At 52.8% G+C, this 18,157-nt stretch overlaps 1 protein-coding gene across 2 annotated transcripts in view; it reads right to left on the reverse strand.

The window, feature by feature from the left end:
• Positions 1-11,607, reverse strand: part of AXL (AXL receptor tyrosine kinase) — a 42,823-nt gene extending 31,216 nt beyond the window's left edge. Inside the window, exons 1-4 of one of the 2 annotated variants that reach the window (XM_026447331.2) lie at positions 11,246-11,607; positions 9,882-10,104; positions 9,494-9,594; positions 8,685-8,861 (exon numbers count right to left, since the gene is read on the reverse strand). In XM_026447331.2, coding sequence (XP_026303116.1) covers positions 8,685-8,861; positions 9,494-9,594; positions 9,882-10,104; positions 11,246-11,330 — 586 coding nt within the window. In that variant the 5' untranslated portion in view covers positions 11,331-11,607. The remainder of the gene's footprint in view (positions 1-8,684; positions 8,862-9,493; positions 9,595-9,881; positions 10,105-11,245) is intronic. The other variant, XM_026447332.2, reaches the window with a different exon arrangement.
• Positions 11,608-18,157: the final 6,550 nt, after the last annotated feature.

Consider the following 18,157-nt stretch of genomic DNA (forward strand, 5'->3'; position numbering starts at 1 on the left):
ACACACAGATACATATGCTCACACAGACACACACACAGCCACACACAGGCACAGGCGCACACACACACACACACATTCTTACACCCTAGAGAGAGACACAAACTCATACACACACATGCTCACACAGACACACACACAGCCACACACAGGCACACACACACACATTCTTACACCCCAGATAGAGACACATACTCATAGACACACATATAAACACACATGCTCACACACACGCACGGCCACAGAGACACAGCCCCACACACACACACAGTCTGTCTCACACACACAGATTCTTACACCTAGATACATACTCATATATACATATATAGACACACACAGAAACACATATGCTTGTATATATGGACATAGACACATATATACATACACCTAGACACACAAAAGCATACACAGACACACACACAAGGAGACACACAAACATGCACACACTCACATGCACAAACACAGGCACCCTAACTCACAGGGTCACACGTATGGGCACACACACCTGCTAGACACACTTAAGGAAACCGGCCCATGGCTGTGCGTCAATGGAGACGTGTCTGTTCATCTCTGAGCCCGCCTCCTACCGATCCCTCTCCCGCTCTCCCCGTCACACGCTCTGCTCCGGCCACACTGGCCTCCGGTGTCTTTGGAACGAATACATGAAGCATGTTTCCACCCCAAGAACTGTGCACTGTTCCCTGTGCTCAAAACAGTCTTCCACAAATGTCCACGTGACTCGCACCCTCTTCTTTCATTTTTGTTCCTCAACAACACCTCTCAGTCCGCTGGGCCTGGCCACCCTGTTAATATTGGAGCTTGGCCAGGCACGGTGGCTCATGCCTGTAATCCCAGCACTTTGGGAGGCCGAGTCAGGAGGATCGCTTGAGGCCAGGAGTTAGAGACCAGCCTGGGCAACATGGTGAGACCCCATCTCTACTAAAAAGAGAAAAATTAGCCAGGTGTGGTGGTGCACACCTGTAGTCCCAGCTACTTGGGAGGCTGAGGTGGGAGGACTACCTGTGCCCGGGGAGGTAGAGGCTACAGTGAGCTGTGATTGCACCACTGCACTCCAACCTGGGCGACAAAGTGTGGCCCTGTCTCAAAAAAATTAAAAATAATAAAATGAAATATAAAGGCTAGGCACAGTGGCTCGCGCCTGTAATCCCAGTCTTGGGAGGCTGAGGCAGGTGGATCGCCTAAGGTCAGAAGTTGGAGACCAGCCTGGCCAACATAGTGAAACCTCGTCTCCACTAAAAATACAAAAAATTAGCTGGGTGTAGTGGCAGGCCCCTGTAATCCCAGCTACTCAGGAGGTTGAGGCAGGAGAATTGCTTGAACCCGGGAGGCAGAGGCTGCAGTGAGCTGAGATCACGCCATTGCACTCCACTCTGGGCAACAAGAGCGAAACTCTGTCAAAAAAAAAAAAAAAAAAGAAAGAAAATAAAATAAAGAAATACAAAATAAAATAAAATTGGAGGTAACTGGAGCTTCCCCTCCAAATCTACCCCTTTCTTGCTTTACTTTTCCTCTTTGGTTCTTCTCTTCGCCCAACATACTTTACCTGTTACCCAGGTACCTTGTCCATTGTCAGTCTCCCCCACTAGAATGTCAGCTCCAGGAGGGCAGGGGTTGTGTCTGTTTCGTCCCCTGCTGTGTCAGCATGGTCTGGCACACAATAGATGTGCCATAAATGCGTGTTGAACGAGTGAGTGAATTTGTGCGTTCAGCTGTGTACTTATGAGTGTCCCTGGACATAGGTGCAGAAATGTGAGCGTGTGTAATTCCACAGGGGAGTTCATGTATTGTGTCTTGACTGTTTTTTTCTTTTCTTTTCTTTTTTGAGAGTCTCGCTCTGTCGCCCAGGCTAGAGTGCAGTGGGATGATCTTGACTCACTGCAACCTCTGCCTCCTGGGTTCAAGTGATTCTCCTGCCTCAGCCTTCTGAATAGCTGGGATTACAGCAGCGCACCACCACACCCAGCTAATTTTTGTATTTTTTAGTAGAGATGGGGTTTCACCATGTTGGCCAGGCTGGTCTCAAACTCCTGACCTCAAGTGATCTGTCCGCATCACCCTCCCAAAGTGCTGGGATTACAGGTGTGAGCCACCGTGCCCGGCCTTGAGTAACTGTTTTTGAGCGAAGGTGGATTGCCTTCACTCCCTAATGTGGTGGTGGTGGTGTTGGTATCACAGGCGGTCACACACAGAAGCACATACAAGTACAGAGACAAACACAAGAGACACTGACCTGCAAACACACATAGATACCCAACACACACTGCTATACAACATGCATCAGTCCCCCTTTATCCGAAGTTTCACTTTTTGACGTTTCAGTTACTCTAAGTCTAAAAATATTCAATGGAAAATTCCAGATATAACTCCTAAGTTTTAAATTGCACACCGTTCTGTGTACTGTGATGAAACCTCATGCCATCCCACTCTGGTTGGCCTGGAACATGAATCCCCTCTTTGTCCAGCATCTCAGTGCTATAGCTGATACCTGTCTGTGGGTCACTTAGCTATCAGATCGACTGTCCTGGTATTGCAGTGCTGGTGTTCAAGAAACTCTTATTTTTCTAAATAATGGCCTGGCCGGGTGCTGTGGCTCACGCCTGTAATCCCAGCACTTTGGGAGGCCAAGGCGGTGGATCACTTGAGGTTAGAAGTTTAACACAAGCCTGGCCAACATAGTGAAATCCCCATCTCTACTAAAAATACAAAAAAAAAAAAGAAAGAAAGAAAATCAGCCAGGTGTGGTGTGGACGCCTGTAATCCCACCTATTCGGGAGGCTGAGACACGATAATCGCTAAAACCCGGGTGGCGGAGCTTGCAGTGAGCCAAGATCGTGCCACTGCACTCTAGCCTGGGTGACAGACCAAGACTCTGTCTTAAAAAAAAAAAAAAAAAAAAAAAGCTCCAATGTGCAAAATAATGATGGCTGCAATTCGAATAGGCCAAAGAGAAGCCTTAAAGTGCTGCCTTTAAGTGAAAAGGTGAAAGTTCTCCACTTAGAAAAAGATAATCAATGGCCGGGCGCAGTGGCTCACACCTGTAATGCCAGCACTTTGGGAGGCCGAGGTGGGTGGATCACGAGGAGTTTGAGATGAGCCTGACCAACATGGTGAAACCCTGTCTCTACTAAAAATACAAAAATTAGCCAGGTATGGAGGTGCACAACTGTAATCCCAGCTACTCAGGAGGCTGAGGCAGGAGAATTGCTTGAACCCGGGAGGTGGAGATTGCGGTGAGCCGAGATCGCACCATTGCACTCCAGCCTGGGCAACAGGAGCGAAACTCTGTCTCAAAAAATAAATAAATAAATAAATAAATAAATAAATAAATAAATAAATAAATAAAAATAAAGATAATCACATATACTGAGGTAGCTAAGATCTACAGTAAGAAAACAATCTATCTGCGAAATTGTGAAGGAAAAAGAAAGCTATGCATAGTATACATAGGGCTTAGTATTCATTGTTTCAGGCTTTTGCGGGGGGTCTTAGAGAACGTATCCTGGTGAATAAGGGGAGCCCTCCAACACAGATACACATAGAAACATGGCCCCCCAACACACACACACACACAATGTCTGTGCTAGGGTGTAAGAAGGATCAAGTTTTTCGTTTTGTTTTTTGAGAGAGGGTCTTGCTCTGTCACCCGGGCTGGAGTGCAGTGGCACAATCACGGCTCACTGCAGCCCTGATGTTCAGGGCTCAAGCGATTCTCCTGTCTCATCCTTCCAAGTGGCTGGGACTACAGGAGGCCACCACACTTCACTAACTTTAAATTTTTTTGTAGAGAAGAGGGGAGTCTCACTATGTTGCCCAGACTTGTCTCAAACTTCTGGCCCCAAGCGATCCTCCCGCCTCGGCCTCCCAAACTGTTGGGATTGCAGGCTGAGCCACTCCGTGCCTGGACGTGGCACCAAGTCTTGTAAGTGCAACTGCAGCTCTGCGTGTTGTTTACGCGTGTGCCTGTGCATCTGTGTCTGTGTTTCTGAGACGGCATGTTTGTGACCCTGCGTGTATCTGTGGATGGCGTGTATGTGCGTGTGTTGAGTATCTGTGTGCGTGTCTCTCGTGTTTGCTACGTGCGTGTACGCCTGTGTTTCCACCGCATTCGCAAGGGAGGCTCTCCATCCGCAGACACAAAGTTTCCTTTTCTCCGTCAGCGGAGGGAGTGGAATGGAGCAAAGTCTGCAGAGGCCGGAAGCGGGTGGGTAGGGGAGCTCCTCAGTCGCGGCTTCCTAGGTGGCCGTTCCCAGCCAAGGTCAGGTGCCCGCTCCCGCAGCCCCCGCGCCCCGAAGGCCCCGCGCCCGCAGCCCCCGCGCCGCCGGGGGGAGACACAGTACAGTCCCGGGCGGGCGGCCCAAGAGGGGGCGGGGAGCCTGGGTCGGGTCCAGCCACCTGGCACGTGGGGCCCCGCCAGGGTCAGCGCGCGGGAGCTGGCGCCGCCGGCCGGAGAAGCCCTGGGGCGGGAGGTGGGTTCTGGAGCCGGGTCCCGTTCCGACCACAGCATTCCTGCCCCCGCGTGAGTCACCGGGGGCACCTCCCCACCCCAGCGCTTCCGGCCGGCTTCGGGGGCACGGAGCCAGAGCCGGGATACCCCTTCCCAGGCCCCAACGGCCGCACCTTGAGTGAAGGGGACAGGAGGAACTGGGACCCCTTCCCTTCCAGAATTCTCTTGCTTTACCGCAGGAGGACAGGAGCAGGCAGACTCCAGATGTGCTTTCCAGATGTCCTGACCATCCCCCCACAACCCCTGCTCTCCGCCCCAGCTTTTCCAGAGAATGAGAGGGATGGAAGGAGGAGGGGCACGCCCTGAGTCAGATGGAGGGACAGAAGCACACAAACGGACAAAATTCCTTCACACAGCAACCCCCCCCAACACACTCACAATGAATCACACTTAAACACACAGGGGCTGTTATTAGCACAGAAAACGCAGCACTTGGTAAGTTAACAGCACACAGATATGCAAGGGCTGATGTCACACCGTGACACAAAAACACCATGACTCACACATATACACACGGACTGACACTGACGTACGTTCATAAAGAGACATGTATGCATACAAGCCAACGTGGGACAAACGCATCAACACACAGTCGCACGTGTACACATTGATTACAAACACCTAGCAACGCAATATACCTCTAGGCTGATATCAACACACACAGAAAACTAAATGTCCCTGCATATTGAGAGACACACACCATGCAACAGCATACATGGAGTTGAGGTGGACAGACAGATACACACCAGGACACAATGAAGAGTTATGTTGACCTGCTCAGACACAGACACACCGATGCGTACCAACACACAGCCTTTATCTTCGCCATAAGATGGAGCTGGATGCACCCCAGTTTCATGTTCACTGAGACACAGACTGATACAAAAACACATTTGCGCTGGGTGCGGTGGCTCACGCCTGTAATCCCAGTACTTTGGAAGGCCGAGGCCGGTGGATCACTTGAGGTCAGAAGTTCGGGACTGGTCTGGCCAACAGGGTGAAACCCTGTCTCTACTGAAAATACAAAAATAAGCCAGGCGTGCCTGTAATCCCAGCTACTCAGGAGGCTGAGGCAAGAGAATCGCTTGAACCCGGGAGGCAGAAGTTACAGTAAGCCAAGCTCGTGTCACTGCACTCCAGCTTGGGTGACAGAGTGAGACTCTGTCCCCAAAAAAAAAAAAAAAAAACCCAAAAAACAAAAAACAAAGAAACACAGTTTCGTAGATGCGCAGGCCTGATGCAGACACGAGGATGGAGACACTGCCATGGACACATAGATTGACACAGACACACATCTATATGCTGGCTGGTAAGCATCCTTAGGTCATGTACTCAGAGGCAGCAGGGGCCAGTGCACACACAGGGAGACCAGAGAGAAGCAGAGAGGGCTGTTGCGAGAAGCAGAGAGGGCTGTTGCACACACACACACAGATCTGTGACGACAGTCATACACCAACGTGCCTTACCCTATGACATATACACATATGCCACAGAGACATCTATGGATACACACAGAAAGCTGGTAAGAGGCTGAGGGTTGAGTGCAGTGGCTCACGCCTGTAAATCCCAACACTTTGGGAGGCGGAGGTGGGGGGATCACCTGAGGCCAGGAATTCAAGACCAGTCAGGGTAACATGGTGAGACCCTGTCTCTACCAAAAAATATAAAAATTATCCAGGTATGGTGGCGCATGCCTGTAGTCCCAGCTCCTTGATGGGTGGGTGGGTACTGAGGTAGGAGGATTGCTTGAGCCCAGGAGGTGGAGGCTACAGTGAGCCATGATCACAGTACTGCACTCCAGCCTGGGTTACATAGCGAGAGCTTGTCTTGAAAAAACATAAGGGAAAAAAAAAAGTTGGTAAGAAACACGAGTTATCCGTGGACACATTCTGATTCTCCAAGGGAACAGAAGCTGTCACTAGGACATGCTCACACCCATAGCTGCACACCTGTGGGCTGACACTACCACCTGCGTACAGAGAGGTGTGCACTGTAGCCCCAAACCCACTACCCTCCATGCACACTTTACTTTCATATAGTGAGACTCAGCTGTGCACACACAAACACAAAAAAGAGGAACAGACACAGGCTGACACTGGTATACTCAGTCATGCACACACACACAGACACCCACATATGGGCAACCCCTAAGAAACATAGAGAGAGAGACATACTATGAAGATCCAAACACACACTGGGACAGAACCCAAGTTGAAGGAAATATACTTATTCACACACACACACACACCACACAGGACATCCACAGAAGCCCACCCTCGCTGAAGCCCACCCTCGCCAAGACACACCCTCACACAGAGGTTGTGCTGACGGATACACTAACACTCAGATCCAGAACACACAGCTATCCAGACACCCCACCACACCACACAGACACGCAGAGACCCTCACACCTGTGCAGCCCCCATTTCTCTCCCTTCCCTCCCCTTCTTATGGGACCTGCCAGGCTGACTCATGCCCCATCCCCAACCCTGGTCCCTCCTCAGGCACTCGAGCCATGGGCCTGAGTCACTCCTCTGGGGTCAGCATGCTCACCAGGTCTTCCTTGCAACTCAGGGTCCCAGGAATGCTAAGAATGTGAGCTCCTCCCTCCACCCTGGAGACCCCCAGCCAGGAGGCCCCTCCTCATTCCAGCAGAGAGAGGCAGCAGGTTGGGAGTGTGGGAAGCTGATGCCCTCAAGGCTGTAGGCTCCTTCCTCAATGGAGCCTCCGCCATCTGCTCCTCTGTCTTTCCTCCTTCAGTAGGGAGAACCCCCTGAGTGCCGGGTACCCCAGTGATGCCTCTGACCACTGCGTAACCCTGAGCTCTGTCCTGCCTCGTCTGCATGGTGCAGAAGGGAATGGTCACCAAGAAGGAGAGGGTTTCTGTCACTCAGACTTCCCTGTCCTGTCTTTTGTTTTGTTTGTTTGTTTTGAGATGGAGTCTTGCTCTGTCACCCAGGCTGGAGTGCAGTGGTGCAATCTCGGCTCACTGCAACCTCCGCCTCCCGGGTTCAAGCAATTCTCTTGCCTCAGCCTCCCAAGTAGCTGGGACTACAGATGCCTATCACCATGCCTGGCTAATTTTTGTATTTTTGGTAAAGATGGGGTTTTACCATGTTGGCCAGGCTGGTCTCAAACTCCTGGCCTCAAGTGATCCACCTGCCTCAGCTTCCCAAAGTGCTGGAATTACAGGCGTGAGCCACCATGCCTGGCCTCCCTGTCCTGTCTGTGTACAACTTGGGTCACTGTGGCCTGTCCCTTCCAGTGTCTTTCTGTCTCTCTCTGTCTCCCACTTTGTTTTGTTTTGTTTTGTTTTGAGACGGAGTCTTGCTCTGTCACCCAGGCTGGAGTGCAGTGGCGAGATCTGGGCTCACTGCAAGCTCCACCTCCTGGGTTCACACCATTTTCCTGCCTCAGCCTCCCAAGCAGCTGGGACTACAGGCACCTGTCACCACGCCCGGCTAATTTTTTTGTATTTTTAGTAGAGATGCGGTTTCACCGTGTTAGCCAGGATGGTCTTGATCTCCTGACCTCGTGATCTGCCTGCCTCGGCCTCCCAAATTGCTGGGATTACAGGAGTAAGCCACCGCGCCCAGCCTCTGTCTCCGACTTTCTTCCTGTTCTCTCTTCTTTGGGTTTAGTCTCCCCAGTGGGGACCGGGCTGGACATCCTCCCTTTGACCGAGGTCAGCAGGGCTTGTTAGGGCAGGAGGTGGGCCGGTTGTGGAGGGAGGCGGAGGAGAGGAGGGCACAGTTGATTCCGGTGCCCTGCTTGGGTCAAGGGCTGACAAAGGGGCACCAGGCCCACACACACTCGGGCCATGGAACAGCTCAGAGGGAACCCAGGACAAAGAATTCTATTCAGAGAGAGGCTGGGGTGAATGGAGGGAGAGAGAAGCAGAGAGACAGAGAGAGACACATACAGAGAGAGACAGAAGGACACACACACCGAGAGACAGAAAGACCGAAAAAGGCATTCGGAGAGAAACAAGGTAAGTAGAGACAGAGAGGCAGAGACAAACTCAGAGGGAGAAACAGAGAGACAGACAGTGAGGGACAGAAGGAGAGTCAGACACCCATGCAGAGGTAGCAATACTCCCTTGCTCCTGACTTCAGCCCTGCCCGGCCCCCTGTGCAGAGCTGACCCACATCCCCGGACTCACCTGGAACATGCAGGTTGCGCTGGGGACCGTGACCTGGAGCTATGGCCAGGGGGACAGCATCCAGGAGCCAGAGTAGGTCCACGGGCTCTGGGGGTCCCTGGGCTTGGCAGCTCAGGTTGAAGGGAGTGTTGGCGGCCACAGTCCTATCCTCAGGCTCCTCCAGGAAGTAAGGCAAGCCTGCGGGGGTGGGCAGTGGTAGAGGCTGGGGTCCCTCTGAGCCCCCAAGATGTCTGACCCACACTAGGATGCTGTAGGCTTTGGACAGCAAACTCACCCTGCAGGGTCATTGACCTGCCTGTATCTGATCCCCCGAGGACACCTGAGCCATACCCAACACACGTGACTCCAATACCCACACACTGATTCCTCCCATGTCAGACCCCCCAAGATAGCTGAGCTCCTCATGTCTCTCTTCCAGAATGTCTGACAGCTCATCCTCATCTCACTCTACAGATGAGAAAAATGACACCGCTGGGATCGTGGCGAGAGGGGTACGTTGCGTGCCTCTGATGCCTTATCTGATGCCCAGAATGGCCTCCTGTGACCTGATCGTGTCTGATGCCTACGACATCCAACTGCCCCCAGGAAGTCTTTTCACCCAGAACATATAATCCCCCCAGCCTTGGCCCCGTAACTTATATGGACTCCCAGCTTCTTGACCCCCCAAAACTCTGACATTCTTACTGTATGTCGCCTAGGTCATCCCAAATCCTCCAGCACCCTTTGACCCCTCAGGATTCCTGACTTCCCGCAACCTGTGAGTGCCACACATCCTCCGACCCCTCAGGACCCCTGACCCCAGAGCTCACCCTCTAGCCCTACGTAGCCAGGCTGGGACACGAAGTTTCGATGTCCCAGAAACACCAAACACCGGTACTGTCCCGCGTCGGAAAGCTGTAGGGAGGCGATTCTGACAGGGCAAGAGGAGAGACAGAGAGGTTCGGGGTCAGAGTTGGACACTGGGAGGGGGTCTGTCAGAACGGAAAGAGGGTGTCCAGCCTGGAAGCTCGTGACAACCACGAAGTAGCTCCTATTATTAACTCATTTTGCAGAAGAGGAAAACGAAACCTAGAGGTTCCATCACACACTCCAAGCTGCACAGCTGACAAGTGGTCAAGCTGGGGTTCCCACCCAGGTGGGCTTTCTGCCCCCTGCGTGACGGAGGCGAGGGTGGGGTGTGGGGATATGGCCACACACCTGAGCTGGCTGACCACTATCCAGTCATCCTGCTCGTCTTCACCCAGGGGCACCTGGGTCTGGGTGCTGTCCGCGAGCTCCAGGATCCGTCCGTCCCGAAGCCAGTGTACCTCGGGGGGCTCTCCCTGAACCTGGAGCTGACACCGAAGGGTGCCTGTGAGTCCCCGGGCACCTGTGATGTTCCCTGGGTTACCCACGAAAGGACTTTCTTCAGCCTGTGTGCCTGCAGGGGAGATGGGAAGAGTTAGCTTAGGAACCCCCCAGCTCCTTCTGGCCCTCAGTTCCACCCTGTCCCTGCCTGCCCACCAGCCGCCAGGACCCCGCCAGGCCCTTAGGCCCACATAGTTGCAGAGTGACCTCAGAGGGGGGTGGAGGGCGGAGGCTCTGATGGGAGCCCTCCCAGGGGACTGGGATCCAGCGTCCATCCCATCGGGAAGGAGGCTCGGGATCTGGCAGCCTCCCACGCCCTGCACTGCCTGGCAGGGCCAGCCCCTGCCCCCTCCGTCCTCTCTTAGGTCTCTAGAGACTTAACAGATCATGCTGGTGCTGGTGGATGGAGGGGAAGAATCAGGGGTCAGGGGAGGGAGGTAAGGGTGGTGGAGGAGGGAGATAAGGGTGGTGGAGGAGGGAGAAGGCAAAGAAAGTCAGGCAGGGGAGACGAGACAGAGAGGAGCAGAGATACAAGGAGTGACAGAAAAAATGAAGAAACAGCCCTCAAGAGAGAAGACAAGGTGGGGGCGGAGGGGGCATACAGTCACACAGGGAGGCTGAGAAGAGAGAGACAGAGACTTAGCGAGCAGGGAGAGATAAAGGCAGAGACTGTGAGAGAGAGAAACAGAGACCTACAGAGATAGCAGAGCTGGAGGCAGAGACAGAGAGACAAAGTGAGAGCCTCCTCCCCAGAGATGGAGTGGACTGGTGGGGCAGGGACAAGTTGGAGGGGGGGCGTTGGCAGGGAGAAGGGTTTTCCCCCAGGGCTCCAGAGCCCTCCTCATCCCGCCGCCTGACTCGGTCCACTTGGGAAAGATTTCTTCCTTCTTGGCGACCCCCAGCTCAGCCCCTCTTCCCATGGCCCGCTTCTCAGGTCCAGGCCCCACCCCTGCCCTCAGCTTCTCCTTGTCTGTCTGTCTGTCCGGGTCCTCTCTTCCCTACCCCCTGCCCTTCAGTTCCTCTCTCAGTCTTTCCCTCTGCTGCACTTGGTGTCTCTGAATCTGTCTCCTTCTCTTGAAGTCCCTTTTCTGTGGTCCCAGGGAAACTCCCTAAGCCAGCCCAGGCCCCCCCACACCTGCCATCATCCCCCACCTCCTACCCCTGCCCCAGCCCCTCCGAGGGGGTCCCTGCCCCAAGGAGCCCCCATCACTCACCCCTGGGGGCCATGCACACCCAGCCACACAGCGCCAAGCACCAGGCCAGCGGGACCCTGCCCATCCTGGGGCACCGCCACGCCATGGGTGCCAAACTTTCCTCAGAAGTTGTTGGGCTCCCAGCAGGGGAGGGGGCAGGGCCGGGCTGTCCCCGGCCCTCCCCCCAGCTCCGGGCTCCCTGGATTTGGCACTGCCTGCCTGGCACAGCGGCAGGGGAGGCCCTCGCCACCACCGGCTCTGCTCAGCAGCCGCCTTCTCAGCACCCCTGCCTCTTTCTCTCACTCCCAGACTTGGGCAAACCCTTTCTCCGCCCCTGGCTCCCCCTTTGCCTCCGCCCACCAGGGCCAGAGCCCAGGGGCCACCTGGACAGTCAGGGGTTAACTCAAGAGAGGAGAGGATCAGCCCTTTCTTAAAGGGGCCAGGGAGGGAGCTGAGGAGGGGGAAGGGGACCCTGGTGGCTGTGCCCCCAGTCCTGGGCCAGTGAGGCCGTGTCTCTCTATCCGGGCTCTGGGCGCTGTCCCTCTGGGCTCTGTGTCTGGTAAACATTCCTCCAGAACTCCACTCCCCTCTCAGCTCAGGCCGTGACGCCCCTCTCCCCGCCTCCACCCCCAGCCCAGCCCCAGCCAGGCCTCCTTGGCCCTTCACTCCCCCTCACTCTCACGGCTCCTCCGACAAGGACACACACACACACACACTCTCTTAGACGTCATTGACACGCAGAGGCTAGGACAAGCAGAGACACGCAGAGGGACCCAGACGGGCAGGGGCATGCTACTGGCCCACAGACACACAGACAAGCCAGGCCAGGAGCTCAATTCCTGGAGAAACCTCAGAGACGGGAGGACACTACTGGGTGGGCGTCCATGGGGGACACTTACTTAGGGAGACACAGATCTTCAGACAAGCCAAAACCTGCATGGACGCCTAAATGGGACACCAATATACAGGCGACATGGAAGGGGACCCAAGTTGGAATCCCAGTGCTACCACTAACTGTGGGCTACTGGCAAGTGACTGGCCTCCTGAGCCTCAGTTTGTTCATCTGTAAAATGGGAATAAGAATAGTTGTTGGCCGGGCACGGTAACTCACTCCTGTAATCCCAGCACTTTGGGAGGAACTGGTGGGAGTATCGCTTGAGCCCAGGAGTTTCAGACCAGACTGGTCAATGCAGTGAGACCCCCATCTCTACAAGAAGTTTAAAAATTAAAATTTAACTGGATATCATGGCGTGTGCTGTGGTCCCAGCTACTAGGGAGGCTGGAGTGAGAGGAACACCTAAGTCCAAGAGATTGTGGCTGCAGCGAGCCCTGGTCATTCCACTGCTCTCTCCTTCTGGTGGGATTGTGTATCCTGGTTGTTGCAGATCTGCTGCCTACGTATCGGCTCTGCTGCACCTCCATTTCTCTGCCCTGTGTGTTTGGCATGTGGAGGGCTCTGCATGTCTGGATGTCTGTGAGGAGGAGGCTGGGCATCTATCCCTCTGCTCTTGGCCACCTCTATTTGGGTACTGGTATCCCTATAGTGCATCATCAAGTCCTATCTGTTTGACCTCCTGATGTCTCTTCTACCTGCCCCTTGCCAGCACCCCTGGTCTGATCCTCCCTTCCCCTGCCTCTATACTCTCACTCCTTTCTCCCATTTAGCAACCAGAGGACTGTTTCTGAAAGTCAAATCCTACCCTGTCCCTTCTCTGCTTGCCCATGGCCTCCTGCTGCCCACAGGGTAAGCTCCCAGCTCCTTGTCACTGGCCACTTAGGGCCCTTCACCATTGTCTCCCTGGGCTGTGTCTTTTTTGTTTTTTGTTTTTTTTTTTGAGACAGAGTCTCTCTCTGTTGCCCAGGCTGGAGTGCAGTGGCTTGATCTTGGCTCACTGCAACCTCTACCTCCTGGGTTCAAGTGATCCCCCCAAACCCTTTCCCACCTCTGCCCCAAACCTTTCAGCAAAACCCTAAACTCCTTATGTTTCTGTGACCCTCCCCTTGCCTCCCCAGGCTTCTCTCGCTTTCTCACCCAAAGGACCCCTTCAGAGGCCTTGGAGCAACCTCCTACAGCACTTTGTCCCCAACTCTATCATCCCTTCTCCATCACATCACTGCCTGGCCCCCACAGCCCAATCCAGGGTCCTCACGTTGTTCAGTCCCCAACACGCTGTCCCTTTCCTTGGTAACACTTTGCCTGGGTTGTCATTATATATTTATTGGCATGATTATGTGTCTCACATCTGTCTCCTCCCACTTGTCTGTGGGCTCTGCGGGGGCAGGGACTGATTATATTTTGGGCACTGTTGCATCTTCACCACCCTGTAAAAGGCCTGCCATAAAGGGGACAATTCCTTATTGTGGCTTTTTTATTTTATTTTTTCTTGAGACGGAGTCTCACTCTGTCGCCCAGGCTGGAGTGTAGTGGCTATATCTCAGCTGACTGCAAACTCCACTTCCCAGTTCAAGCACTCTGTCGTCTCGCTGTGTCATCTTGCTCTGTCATCCAGACTGGAATGCAGCGGTGCCATCATAGTTGCTGAAGCCTCAAACTCCTGGGCTCACGCGATCCTCCTGCCTCAGCCTCCCTGAGTAGCCAAGACTATGTGTGCATGCAAACCTGGCTAATTTTAAAAAACTGTTTTAGGGGCCAGATGCAGCGGCTCTCACGCCTGTAATCCCAGCATTTTGGGAGGCTGAGGCGGGCGGATCACGAGGTCAGGAGATCAAGACCAGCCTGGCTAACACGGTGAAACCCCCTCTCTATTAAAAATACAAAAAATTAGCCAGGCGTTGTGGCGGGTGCCTGTAATCCCAGCTACTACAGAGACTGAGGCAGGAGAATGGCGGGAACCCGGGGAGCGGAGTTTGCAGTGAGCTGAGATCGTGCCGCTACACTCCAGCCTTGGTGACAGAGCCAGACCCTGTCTCTAAATGAATAAATAAATAAATAAAATAACAACAACAACAAAAAAACTGTTTTAGGCCGGGCACAGTGGCTCATGCCTGTAATCCCAGCATTTTGGGAGGCTGACGTGGGTGGATCATGAGGTCAGGAGTTCAAGTGTAGCCTGGCCAAGATGGGGAAACCCCGTCTCTACTAAAAATACAAAAATTAGCCAGGCACGGTGGCAGACGCCCATAATCTCAGCTACTCGGGAGACTGAGGCAGGGAACTACTTGAATCCGGGAGGTGGAGGTTGCAGTGAGCCACGATCATGCCACTGCACTCCAGCCTGGGTGACAGGGCGAGACACAGGGTCTGACTATGTTGCCAGGCTGGTCTTAAACTCCCAGCCTCAAGCAATCCTCCCACCTGGGCCTCCTAAACTATGGGATTATAGGCGTGACCCACTGCGCGACCCACTGCGTGACCCACTGTGTGACCCACTGTGCCCAGGCCCATCTCTTTTTTCTTTTTTTTTTTTTTTCCGGTTGGGGGGATGGTCTCTTGCTGTCACCCAGGCTGGAGTGCAGTGGTACAATCCCAGCTCACTGCAACCTCCACCTCCCGGGTTCAAGATATTCTCCTGCCTCAGCCTCCTGAGTAGCTGGGACTACAGGAACCCACCACAATGCCCGGCTAATTTTTGTATTTGTGGTAGAAACGGGGTTTCACCATGTTGACCAGGCTGGTCTCAAACACCTGACCTCAGGTGATTCTCCTGCCTCAGCCTCCCAAAGTGCTGGGATTACAGGTGTGAGCCACCACGCCTGGCCCATTGTGGCATTTTTGAGGGGTGCAAATATGTGCAAAGGTCTCACATATTTGTTGGGGGGCTCCTGTCCACCCAAGGGCTCAGTGGACCCAGCTGGTTGACGGCCTACTTGAACCTGTGAATTCATTCACTCATAAACAATATCAAACATTTGCTGAGTACCTGCTATGTGCCTGCAATTTACTTTGAAATGCATTTTAAAAAATGAGACGGGGGCCGGACGTGGTGGCTCATGCCCGTAATCCCAGCACTTTGGGAGGCCGAGGTGGGTGGATCATTTGAGGTCAGGAATTCCAGACTAGCCTTGCCAACTTTTAAAACCCCCATCTCAACAAAAAAAAACAAAAAAAAAAAAAAAAAAAAAAATTAGCCAGGCATGGTGGTGCGCGCCTGTAGTCCCAGCTACTTGGGAGACTGAGGCAGGAGAATATCTTGAACCTGGAAGATGGAGGTTGCAGTGAGCCAGGATTGCACCAATGCACTCCAGCCTGGGTGACAGCAAGAGACCATCTCCCCTTCCCCCCAAAAAAGAGAAAAAGAGATGGGGCTGCGCCCAGTGGGTCGCACCTATAATCCCACACTTCAGGAGGATTGCTTGAGGCTAGGGGTTTAAGATCAGCCTGGCAACATAGCCAGACCCTGTGTCTTCCAAAAAAAAATTATTTTTTAAAATTTTTTATTTATTTTTATTTTTTGAGACGGAGTCTCACACTCTCACCCAGGCTGGAGTGCAGTGGTGCCATCTCGGCTCACTGCAAGCTCCGCCTCCCGGGTTCACACCATTCTCCTGCCTCAGCCTCCTGAGTAGCTGGGACTACAGGCGCCCACCACCACACCCAGCTAATTTTTTGTACTTTTAGTAGAGACGGGGTTTCACCGTGTTAGCCAGGATGGCAAATTTTTTTTTAATTAGTCGGGCATGCTTGCACACATAGTCTTGGCTACTCAGGGAGGCTGAGACAGGAGGATCGCTTGAGCCCAGGAGTTTGAGGCTGCAGCAAGTTATAATGGCACCACTGCAGTCTAGTCTGGATGACAGAGTGAGACCCTATCTCCAAAAAAAAAAAAAAAGAAGAGGAAAGATGGATAGGTGGTGCTACGGGCGGGGCTTCTACAATGAGCAAGACAAGTCCACATCCTCCTGGAGTTTCCATTCAAAGGGGAAGAGAAATAACACTCACATAAATACGTATCATGTTGCAAGATGTGCAGTGAAGAAAAATAAAGCAGGGGCCGGGCACAGTGGCTCACTCCTATAATCCCAGCACTTTGGGAGGCCAAGGCAGGAGGATCACCTGAGGTCAGGAGCTTGAGACCAGCCTGGGCGACATGACGAAACCCATCTCTGCTAAAAATACAAAAATTAGCCAGGCACCATGGCTCACATCTGTAATCCCACCACTTTGGGAGGCTGAGGCAGGTGGATCACGAGGTCATGAGTTCGAGATCAGCCTGACCAACATGGTGATACCCTGTCTCTACTAAAAATACAAAAATTAAATTAGTGTGGTGGCACGTGCCTGTAGTCCCAGCTACTTGGGAGGCTGAGGCAGGAGAATTGCTTGAACCCAGGAGGTGGAGGTTGTAGGGAGTGAGCTGAGATCATGCCACTGCACTACAGCCTGGGCAATAGAGCAAGTCTGCGTCTAAAAAAAAAAAAAAAAACCAACATTTATCTGGGCGTGGGGGTACATACCTGTAATCCCAGCTACTTGGGAGGCTGAGGCAAGAGAATCGCTTGAACCCCGATGGCAGAAGTTGCTTTGAGCCAATATCGTATCATTGCACTCCAGCCTGGGCAACAGAGCAAAACTCCGTCTCAAAAAACAAACAAACAAACAAACAAACAAAAAGAAAAAGAAAAAGAAAGCAGGGGATAGTGAGAGGTATGGGTGCTGTTTTAGAGAGGATGGTGGGGGAAGGCCTCTCTCAGGTTATGATCGAGAGATCTGAAGTAAATTAGCAAGTGAGCCCTGTGGGGAAGAGCATTCCAGGTGGAGGGAACAGCCAGTGCAAAGGCCCAGAGGCAGGCGTGTGAAGAACTGTGAAGAGGCCTGTTTGTGGCTGGAACAGATGGGGGCAGGGGTAGAGGGAAGGTAGGCTTGGGGTGAGGGTGAGCGTTGGCCTGGCAAAGACTTTGACCTTTGTTTTAACTATGATATGAACAGGAGTAACACCATCTGATCTTGGGTTTAAAGGATCCCTCTGCTAAGGCAAGTGAGAGGTTGACACGTTCTTGCTCTGTTGCCCAGACTGGAGCGCAGTGGCATGAATACAGCTCATTGCAGCCTCGACCTCCTAGTCTCAAGTGATCTTCCCACTTCAGCCTCCCAAGTAGCTGGGACCACAGGTGTGCCCCACAATAACTGGCTAAATTTTTTAGTTTTTCGTAGAGACAGGGTCTCACTTTGTTATCTGGGCTAGTTTTGCACTCCTGGGCTCAAGAGATCCTCCCGCCTCAGCCTCCCAAATTGCTGGGATTACAGGCGTGAGTCACCGCACACCTGGCTGGTTGGCAGAGTTTCTAACAGAGGGATCAGGACCTGGACACATTAATTTTAAGCGTCACTACACGTGGGACCATCAGTTATTGCAATGTGATGCAACAAGATGTGGCCTAGAACCTCCGGTGAGGATCTCTTGCCAGAATGAGCCTGAATCTGATCTAATTCCCAGTTTACAGGAGATCCTGGGAACAGAAGGACATCTTGAACAACACCACAAAGATACTGTCAGCCTAATCAGAATGTGAAAAATTGTACAGGGCCAATGATCCAGTTGATTCAGGAAATTAATGGCATATAAAAGAATGGGTAACAGTTACTGATTTAAAAAACTTCAAAGACATTTCAAACAAAATTCAGATTCTGATTTGAACAAACCAATCTTAAAAGACATTGATATCCCAGCACTTTGGGAGGCCAAGGTGAGAGGATTGCTTGAGCCCAAGAGTTTGAGGCCAGCCTGTGAAATAAAGGGAGATCCCATCTCAAAAAAAAAAAAGTTTTTTTAAATTAGCTGTGCGTGGTGGTGTGTGCTTGTTATCCCAGCTACTCAGGAGGCGAGAGGATCGCTTGAGCCTGGGAAGCAGAGGTTGCAGTGAGCAGAGATTGTGCCACCGCACTCCAGCCTGGGCAACAGAGCAAGACCCTATCTTTAAAAAAAGAAAAGGACAGCCGGGCGCGGTGGCTCACGCCTGTAATCCCAGCACTTT

This window comes from Piliocolobus tephrosceles, chromosome 21 (genome assembly GCF_002776525.5).
Source record: "Piliocolobus tephrosceles isolate RC106 chromosome 21, ASM277652v3, whole genome shotgun sequence".
Classification (NCBI taxonomy): Eukaryota; Metazoa; Chordata; class Mammalia; order Primates; family Cercopithecidae; genus Piliocolobus; species Piliocolobus tephrosceles.